This window comes from Chenopodium quinoa, unplaced genomic scaffold (assembly GCF_001683475.1).
Source record: "Chenopodium quinoa cultivar QQ74 unplaced genomic scaffold, ASM168347v1, whole genome shotgun sequence".
In the NCBI taxonomy this organism is placed as follows: Eukaryota; Viridiplantae; Streptophyta; class Magnoliopsida; order Caryophyllales; family Amaranthaceae; genus Chenopodium; species Chenopodium quinoa.
Genome location: NW_018744697.1, coordinates 1,074,308 through 1,084,737, shown reverse-complemented (window position 1 = coordinate 1,084,737; position 10,430 = coordinate 1,074,308). Strand labels below are relative to the sequence as shown.

Below are 10,430 nucleotides of genomic sequence, written 5' to 3'. Positions count from 1 at the left end.
GTATTGCTGGCGCTAGCACGGGTGAATTTGCCAGGTATTCTTTGATTTTGTCGAAAGCTTTTTGGCAATCGTCATCCCATGTGACTGGGACATTTTTCTTAAGCTTCTTAAATATAGGTTCACATATCCCCGTGAGTTTTGATATGAACCTAATTATATTGCAGCCTTCCAATGAAGCCTCGAATTCCTTTCTCATTCTTGGGCGGTGGCATGGCCATGATCGCTTTGACTTTTGTGGGATCAATTTCAATCCCTCGAGAACTGATCACATATCCAAGTAGTTTGCCTGATGTGACCCCAAATGCACACTTTGCTGGATTTAATCTCATGTTGTACTTGCGGAGTCTTTCAAAGAACTTGCGAAGTGCAATGATGTGGCATGGGCGATCTTTTGACTTGACGATCATATCGTCAACATAGACCTCCACCTCTTTGTGCATCATATCATGTGACAATGTCGTGGCTGCTCTTTGGTAGGTGGCACCCACGTTTTTTTACCCCAATGGCATTTCCGTATAGCAATATGTACCCCATTGTGTGATGAATGTGGTTTTCTCCATATCTTCTTCGCCATTAATACTTTATTATATCCGGCGTAGCCGTCCATGAACGATAGGAGTGCATCGTATGTTGAGCTATATCTCGGTCAATTCCTGGCATATCTTGGTAGGACCAAGAAAATACATCAACAAATTCACTAAGCAAGTTAATTAGCTCTTTGCGTTCATCTTGACTTAGTGTTAATCCAATTTTTACTTCTTGATAGTCGTATCATTGGAAATATTAACTGTTTCTGTATCTTCAATAATTGTTGTTTTATTTTCGTGTTCTTCCATTGCTTTTATTATTTCTTTGTCATTTTTATCATTAGCAAAGCAATATTTATCAGGGTTGGGGGAATGACATGCATCGTAAGCAAAGGTATTCATTTTATTGAATTCATCGGTCAATACGTTAAGAGGGGCAAGGTCAGCTGCGACCTCACAGGAATTATTTGGGCTAAGAAGAGAAGACTCAAGAAGAGACTCAGCATTGGACTCTATATCAGAAAGAGGGTCAGTCTCAGATCCTAAAGACTCGTCTACAAACTTAGACTCAGACTCGGACTCGGACCCAGACGACTCAGACTCATTAAACATAGGACCTTTTCCAGCGGTTATTTCCAACTTCTCTCCGCTTAGCGTAGTGATATTCATTGTCTTGCACCATCCCTTTGAAATATCATCAGCCTGGACGATTAACTCGGAGGGGTCAAAATCCTTGCTTGATATAACAGCTTGAATGAGCTCGGAATCATCATTCCAGTTAGGCTTGGATTCATTCTTTTCTAGTCCAAAAATAAGATTAATGTTTAGATCATCAGAGCTTGGACTAGCTGGTTTCTCAGTTGTGAAGAGTTCTTCGCCTTCATCGACGAAGTCACAATCGAGGAACATCTCAAATCCTGGTTCACACTTCCCATCGTGGACAAAAGGCTCAGGGAATTCATAGCATGGGAAGTCTTCTCCTTCTTTGATATACTGGCCATTGAGGGTGAATGGATATGGATCCATGGCCATTTACGTCTTCATGATTCGAGGATTATTGCGAGCCTTCATTTCCAAGAGGGCTTGTTTCACATCTTCTTTTGTTGGCTTGAATCCCAGGCTAATGGTATCTTTTTGAGTGCACCAGGATGCCCCCAAAGTTCAGCCATTTCCTTTTTGAGTCCGAGGGTCATTCTAGGGAAATGTCCTTGCTTTTTCATAATGGCATTAACATTGGTGTTTGAATATGGATCGAAGTCGAGATGAGACTTCTCCTCTTCTTCGATCATGAGAACATCATCGAGCGAAAACCCCCAGAGATATTCATCTTCTTCGTCATGTTCAACATGGACGATGGGGGTATCGATAACTTGAATGCGCATGGGGGAGACATCAATGGTAATTGGAACCCCTCCAACTATGGCTTTCACTTTCTGGTGCAATGACGATGGGATCGCCTTTAGCTCATGAAGCTAAGGACGTCCTAACAACAGATTGAAAGAAGCCTTAATGTCCACCACCTGAAACTTGGTGCGACGTTTAATGACTCCAGTAGTTATGTTTAGCATGATAGTACCCACGGCTTGGCGACGAGTATTATCATAAGCGCGAATCCCCAGAGTAGAGGGAGTCATTTCTTCATTTTTTATGCCCAACTTCTTTGAAGTGTGGAGTGGGCATACATTGATTGCAGAGCCATTATAAACCAGGCTCATAGGAACATTCATCATCTTCCTACACACCACAGTGAGGTGTAAGGCCTTGTTATGTTGGTCCCCTTCCGTGGGTGGATCCTTATCAGAAAAGGAAATCAAATTGCTAGTACTTGGCAATTTAGTAGTGAGAAAGTTGACCAGTCCTTAAGGAGTCATATCATCATCAACTCCTATCTCCACCAGAGCATTCATCCCAGCCTTTCAATGCTCGTGGGTGGTGGCCAAAAGCTTCCATACATTCATTTCCACCTTGGTCTTTTGTAATCGTTTGACCACATCGTTGTTCACAAGGTCGATGGGATCAACTATTGGTTGTGATTGCGGTGGAGGTGGAGGTGGACTAGGCTGTTGCAACCGTCCACTTTTGGTGAGAACCTTGACCTCAAGGTCTCCCCAAATATCTTCACTTGTGCCAAGAGACGAATAGGCTATATCTTTGAGATAGACGTCTTCATTGTCACTATCCCTAATTCCATTCACTTCTTCATAGCTCGAGACAAATACAACTTCCGGCAAAGGTTCATTCATAGGTTGAATGAGTATTGACGGATCAAAGGAGACTTCATCTCCCATGATTGCCAAAGCATCAGAAAGAGGACCTATTTGAATGTTAGGCTTCTTGCCCCCTGAAGGGACAGGAAGTTGATTAGCATCAATCAGGTCTTGGATCGCATCCTTCAACCTCCAAAACTTCTCAGTATTATGACCCTTTCCTTGATGAAACTTGCAATGAGCATTAGGGTCATAGCTAGCGGTTCTATTCTCTGGTCGAGGCTCTGGAAACGGTCCAATTGGCAAATCCTTGACAATGCAAGCGATCAAAAGCGGCATCATAAGTCATTCCTAAAGGTGTGTAAACCCTCCTTTGCCTTTGGAATCTTTGAGGAGGAGCATTAAGGGCCAGCACATCATTGATATTGATATTGTTGGTAGCATTATTGGGCTAGGAAGATGAGGAAGAAGGAGTGTCGTTCTTCTTGTTTTTCCAAGTGCTATTGTTGTTATTGTTGCTACCAGCAGTCTTCATCACTTCATCTTCGATATTGATTCAAATATCGTATACAGCTTCGAAGGTACTCAGAGGCAGAAACTTCAAGTGTTGCTTGTACTTATGAGTCAAATTGGCAATGAACAAGCGAACCATCTCTTTTTCCTTGGGGGGATCCACCAAGAGCGCAGCTGTTTCCCTCCACCTGCTTAAGTAAGTGGTGAAGCCTTCATTCTCTTTCTGTTAGAGAATGGAGAGTTAATGTTCAGAAGTCACTAGTGGAAAAAATCTCATTTGTAATAGGCTATTTGTAACGGGCAAAGCTTTTCCCGTTACAATTAAGATATTCGTAACGGGCAAAATAGTGTCCGTTACGAATACTTATTTATTCGTAACGGGCAAAATAATGTCCATTACGAATACTATTATATTTGTAACGGACAAAATACCGCACGTTACAAATAGTATACTATTTATAACGGATATCATGGGCCCGTTACGAATGATTGGTCCAGGCGTCCAGCTGATGAGATGAGCCCATTAGTTACTTAGGGTTTCACACATCTCCTCAGCCGTCACTCCCCTGTCTTTCTCTCTCCTCATAAATCATTCTCTAACTTTCTCTTTCACTCACTCACTACCTTTCTCTCTCCTCTTTAGAACTCACTGTCTTTCTCTTTCCTCAAGATTCATTCTCTTTTACTCTCTTTACCACCTCTCCTTACCTCCATATTCTCTTTCCTCTTGATTATGCGTTTTTTTAAATTTCTGTTTTGTTTTTGCTACAAGATCTGTAGCAATTAGATTCAAATTGGTAGAATTTTTGGGTTTTATAATTATATTTTAATCTGATTTTTATTTGAATGATTTTTTCTAGTTTATTGTTGAAAACCAAGAGGAGGAAGTGAAATAAGAGGCGAAAAAGAGGAAGAAGTCACTAACGGCAACAGAGAAATCAAAGGTTAGATCGTTGGAAACCACGGCTTACAAGGATATATAGGTTCTTAGATCTTATTTCTTTTAATTTTTTGTTACTTGTTACCCTTTTTTTTTCAATTTCTATGATTTTTCTGGATTTTAAAATTATATTTGGCAATTTTGTTTTTATTTCTTGGAAAATCGATTTAAATGACTTAGTTTTGGGAATTTTTCCGCTTCTCTTTCGTTCTTCACATTTTGAAAATTCTCCCCTTTCAATTCTCAATCTGCAACTTCAGAGAATTCAACAATGGTGGCTTCAATCAATCAATTAGGGTTTGTAATTTTAGTTATGATTCTTGTTTCATGTTCAATCTCAGCAATGGGGGATTCGGAATCAGCTTTTATTGTAGCTCACAAGAAGGCTACCCTTACAAAGCTCAGCAATGGCGTCGAACGTATCTCCGTTTCTATCGATCTCTACAATCATGGATCTTTGTATGTGTATTCTCTTTTCTATTGATTCTGCATTTTCTGCTATGACCTTAGATCTTGTTTGCGTTTGAATTTCCATTTTTATGAATTTCATAATTGAATTTTGTTTTTTGTGTTTGATGTTTTTTGTTTGCATGTTGATTTAGAGGAAGTAATAGTGTTGGAAATGAATTTCGGTTTCAATTGTGTATTTTAATCTTAAATTTTGCACTTGTTTGATTTTGTGAGTTTGTTGTTTGAGAAATACTGTAGTTTATTTGTAAGGTTGAATTGCTACTATTAATCTTGTGTTTTAGGAGCTTTGCTGCTGTTGGTGTGGATCCTTCTATTATGGGGTTTGGCCCAGCTTTTGCCATTCCTGCTGCTGTGAAATATGTCGGGCTAAAGCTTAACGATATCAATCTATTTGAGATAAATGAGGTTAACACTCTGAACAAGCTTCCTCATATTTTCAGCTGGTGACTTCAACACCATTTCTCAAATTTGTAACATCCATTTTCAATGCAGGCCTTTGCATCTCAGTATGTTTACTGTTGTAAAAAGCTGAACCTCGATCCAGCGAAAGTAAATGTTAATGAGGGAGCAATAGCCCTTGGATATCCCTTGGGAGCTACAGGTATGCATTTTGGCTTTACTAGAGAAAATGCTTATTGAGTGAGTTAGGCTCTGTTTAGGGAGGAGGGATTTATATAAGTAAAAAGCAGTTATACATTGTAAAACTCGGTTTTTAGACGAAATCTAAATATGATTTCAGTGCATGAAATTAGTTTTAATCTTTTAAAATAAGGTAGACAATAACAAAGCCTTGTTTATTAGTGTATTGTTGTACTCAATTCCTACTTTGCTCTTTTTTTAGGTGCCCGGTGTGTAGCTACTTTACTTAATGTGATGAAACGCCGAGGAAGAAATTGTCGTTTTGGAGTCATTTCCATGTGCATAGGTCTCTCTCTCTCTCTCTCTTAACACCTCATGTGTGCAACCTAAAAGCTAATTTATTTTGTAAATTTGAAGCCACTAAAATAACCTCAAATTGATTTCGGTTTGACTTTTTTTGCAATTGATTTTGTTCTGTAATTTGATTGGTTTTTGGTTCAGATCTGATGAAGTAGATTAATTGATGAATCTTTTCATGTTTTGATGTTTTATTATTTGGATTTTAGATTGTTTTATGATTTTTATGCTTTTTTTTTGTTCATGTTTTGTGGATTGATTGCTTCATTTTTATATGAATCCTTGTATATCGAGGTTATTGGATTGTTGAATTGAAAAATTGGATAAAATAATATATGATTAAAGATTTATAACAGAGTTTTAAGTATTTGATGTGTTTAGCTGATGAACATGATTTGAAGTTTAAGAATTTCCTGGAGTCCGAATTTTGTGATCTTGATTCATTACTTGATTATAATGCATTACCTGATTACTGATTTGACTTTAAGGTTTAAGAGTTTCATGATTTAAGCTTTTACTTTTTTTTGAGTTTTTAGTTTTTAGTTTTAGTTTTAGTGTGAAATAATTTGTTCATGTCTGCCAATACTGCAAGGATTAGGCCTAGTGATAAAAAAAAACTCGTGGAGGATAAAGTGTTATCTGTTGTCTGCTGTCTATTGGAAGTTTTGAATAAAGTGCTATCTGATGTCTGTTGCATTATGTCATATGAATTGCTGCATTAGCTAGTATACTGAAAAACTGTGATCATATATATGAATAAATTATTGTCATTGTTACATTGAGTATGTAACGGTTATGAGTGCTAGCGGAAGCAAATAAATTCATGGACAATAAACCCTAAAACCCATAAAATAGGACAACCCCTGAATTACCAAAGTGTAAGATATATTGCCTTGTGTCTTTCTGGTTACATAAGTATTATTTACTTTCATTGATGTATCTTTCTGGTTATTTGAAGAATAAGCTTTCCTCAATTGTGAAAAGATCTAAGAATTTCACCCAAATAAAAGGTTCATTGCTATAGTAGGATCTGTCAGGCACCTCATAATTCTCTTTTTCCCTGTAATGTGTGTGTGTTTGTTGTAAGTTAGAATTGACTATCTTTAATATTAATTTATTTATGTGAAATCAACAGGAAAACTAAGGTAAACACCAAAAGCTCACAACCATGGCAGAATCCATTGTTGTATCAGTTGTCCAGTGGATTGGCTCTATATTGATTCAAGAGGCCAATATATTATTCGATGTTGCAGATCAAGTATGGGGCCTTCAGCAAGAGATTGAACTGATGCAGCAATAGCTTTGGCCTAAGAAGAATCAATGAAGCAAAAGGTTTGGACAAAGATCATCATTGAAAAGTTAAATAGCTTTGGACTAAAAAGAATTAATGTAGCAGAAGGTTTTTAGTTTTAATTATTTAGGCAATAATAAATGTTTTTTTTGCTCATTGTATAAATATGAAGTACTATTTTTATCTCAATTAATTAATAAAATAATTGTGCTATAATTTTTATGCAAGCTAGCTAATCCAGCACAGCAACATGTGCTAGATTTTTTTTAAAATTGGGTTACACACTATTTGTAACGGGCAGATATCATGCCCGTTACAAATAACGAGGTTATTTATAACGGGCAGTTGAAATTCCCGTTACAAATAACAAGTTATTTGTAACTGGCACTTGAAATGTTCGTTACGAATAACCCATTATTCGTAACGGACAATGCCCGTTACGAATAACAATGGCCATCCGTAACGGACGCCGCCCGTTACGGATGGGCCCTTTTTGCCCGTTACGGATGGCCTTTTTTCCACTAGTGAGTCTTGGCTTGAATGTTACACTTGTAACTATTCATGAAGCTTTCAGCAACATCCTTCCAGGTCGCAACATGTTTGGATTCCAAAGAGTAGAACCATTGATGACAGGCATGCTCTAAGGAAAGAGGGAACACCGTAGGGAAGAGTGTCACATCTACTCCCTTAAGAGCCATGGTCGCAGAAAGGCCTTCAAATGGAAAAGCGCATTATCAGTAGGCTTGAATTTGGGAATGTTAGCAGTGGAAAACTTCTCAGGAAGCTTGTCCCTTCTGGACGAAGAGGCGACAGGTTGCTCCACATAAGTGAATTCTTCAGAAATCTTACTCATCTGTTCCTTAATCTTGTCCATTGCAGCGGCAGTGACATTGTTCTCATTGTCTTGCTCTATCGTGTTGACTCGAGCGGTGAGTGTTTGCATCATGTTAGACAACATTTCAATTGTCCTGTTGATGTTCTCGATATCTTCCTTAGTAGCCATTGGTTGAAAGTAGACTGGAGACGGATCTTGCGGAGATGATTGTGGTGGTTTCCTTGTACACCTCTTTGGTATAAGAGGTTGTTGAGGTATTGACTCGAACCGTAACAATCTACCCCTGCTTCTTGACCAAGTGCTGTAACACCGAAACAAACACACCTTTAATGACCAAACTTAACCTTAACCCATCCAGAAAAAATAATAAAAAATTTTAATTTTGAAATTCTATTTTTTTTTAAAAAAAATAAAATATATGGGAGGATACCATCCGACTTACTCCGAAAAAAAACGAGAAAAGACTACCCTAAAATACGGTCATGAAATGGTGCACGACTAACGAAAAAAAAAGTGTGAACATGACATGTGAGTGATTAAGTGAGGTTATGGACGCGTGTTATGATCGTACAGCTAGATATGACACCAAACTAGACACATAAACCACATACGTACGCAAAAAACCAAAAATAGACTGACGGGACACTTCTCTTGGGCACCGTGTCACGGTGCTAACTGTTCTCTCCGACTATTCGGTATGTCCGCCCAGTCATAAAAGCTTTTCCTTGAGACTGAGAGTAAGCACCAGCGGGATAATCTTCCTTCCTCTTTCATTATGTTGCCCTGGGACACATTCCTTCGACCGTGGTAAGTTTTTTTTTTTGAAATTCCAACCCGTTAGATAAAGTAAGAAAGATTCGAAGGATTCATTAAAAGATTCAACTCTTTGACAACATGAAAAAACCAAAAACCCTGCCCTCCCTCTCTATCTATCTCTATCCAAGAGATGGAAGGGCAGAGGACTTTGGTGTCCCCTCCAGTTAAGAATTGGGGCCTCACAATCACTAGCTAATATGCCTTTCTCTCATGTCATGACACGGTGTAGTCTATCGTCAACCGGTAGAAAGTGCCGTGTCACGACATTGTTCACCGTGGCACGGCAGGACTTGCCGTGACACGGTGCTCAGTTCTAGGTCTTTTTTATGAGTTTTTCAAGATTTTAATCGATTTAAGGTCCGTACTAATTACTATGTGGAAATAAAAACCCTCAGTCATGGGTTAAACAAAAAGAGCAAACACATGAGGGTTAGCACCAAACAAACCATGTAGCATTTAGTCACGATGATGTAAAAAAAAGAGTTCGCAACATAAGGTCAAGATCTATGTTCAACTATTGGTCAAGCTTTGGGTGTCAAAAGGGTACCATGGTTTAGAGTTTTGACGCGTTAGCAAGGCAGCCTCCCTTGAGGGTGTATGCAAACGGGCGGCTCCGCGAGTTCGTGATGAAATCGAACTCGACTCCATGGTTTGGGTGGATTTAATAACTCGGATGAACCCTTATTGCCATGAGTGTTTTTGGGTTGATAGAGCTTAAATCCCCCGGGGCTAAGACGCATGTAGAACACACACGTTTTTTCAGAAAAATCGAAGGAAGTTGACTGTGAGAAGAGAAAACAAGCCACCAGACTCCCGTGACACGACAGAGATTCCCGTTCCACGGTGCTGCACACCGTCAGACGGTGTGCTGCACCGTGACACGGCATATTCTCCCGTGGCACGGTAGTAAGAAAATCTGACTGGTGCCCTGTTTTCCTTCGTACGCAATCAAGTTATTCAATTTTTCCTACAGGACAGTCCTAAATGCGACGTTAAAACGTCTATGCTTATGAAAAAATGCCAAATTAATCACAGGAATATTTTTCAAGAATCTTGCAAGTCTCTTCCACTCATCTTAATTAAATACCAATCACTCAAATCGATAAATAACCAAGAATCCTCCCCAGTGGAGTCGCCAAATTGTAGGCGTCGTTTGAAGTGCGCCTACGTTAAAACATGTGTGAATATGCTTGACCCTCATAGGAAGTGGGAATTGACATAATAAGATTAGGGACAACTAAATTAGGGAGCCGCAAACAAGTTTTTAAGGAACTTGTAAACCTTTCATGGATCATAAAAGGCAACCACGAATAAGGGACAACGATAGGCAACAACGATTGACCCGTGAAGGTTACACCCCATTCATAATCCATGAGATTACTAACTCCATATGGTTCAGAACCACGAAAGGAGGATCGGGGATGATGGTACGAAGTGAGTCATGGAGTCACATTCGCCCGTATTGGCCTCTACTCGATTCTTATAGTGAAAAACATTCCTGCGATCTCAAAGGCATACAAACAGAGATTCAATTCGTTCCAAACTATTATTAAGCTAAATTGGTTTAATATTAATGCAACATATAATTCTATAAAATTGTGATCACTTGATTAAACAACAAGATTAAAAAAGAACCTAAACCAGTTGTCCAAATTATCTTATTAGGCGTGATTTTCAATTACATATTCCCTTTGACATGCAATGTGGTGATCATATATAAATAGAATAAACATTAATATTGGAAGCAATTTAACAATAATTCCAACAATATAAAATCGTTAGAAAAACAATAGAAATAAAAGGAACATAATTCTTACTTTGATTCTGTTTGCTTGCAACTTTCACGCCTTGGCTTAAGGACAGAACCACGAGTAAAGTATGGACTCCTTGGAGT

General features: G+C 38.6%; 1 protein-coding gene across 2 annotated transcripts; it reads left to right on the top strand.

Annotated features, from left to right (window-relative positions):
* Nucleotides 1–3,804: 3,804 nt before the first annotated feature.
* Nucleotides 3,805–7,107, top strand: LOC110702721 (3-ketoacyl-CoA thiolase 2, peroxisomal-like). 2 transcript variants are annotated; one of them, XM_021880477.1, is made up of 6 exons: nt 3,805–4,230; nt 4,529–4,646; nt 4,940–5,063; nt 5,151–5,259; nt 5,500–5,583; nt 6,730–7,107. In XM_021880477.1, the coding sequence occupies exons 2-6, from the start codon at nt 4,531–4,533 to the stop codon at nt 6,741–6,743; spliced, it is 447 nt and encodes a 148-aa protein (XP_021736169.1). In that variant the 5' UTR covers nt 3,805–4,230; nt 4,529–4,530; the 3' UTR covers nt 6,744–7,107. The 2 variants fall into 2 exon arrangements, with proteins under 2 accessions (XP_021736169.1, XP_021736168.1); XM_021880476.1 differs by having other exon boundaries at nt 3,808–4,191.
* Nucleotides 7,108–10,430: the final 3,323 nt, after the last annotated feature.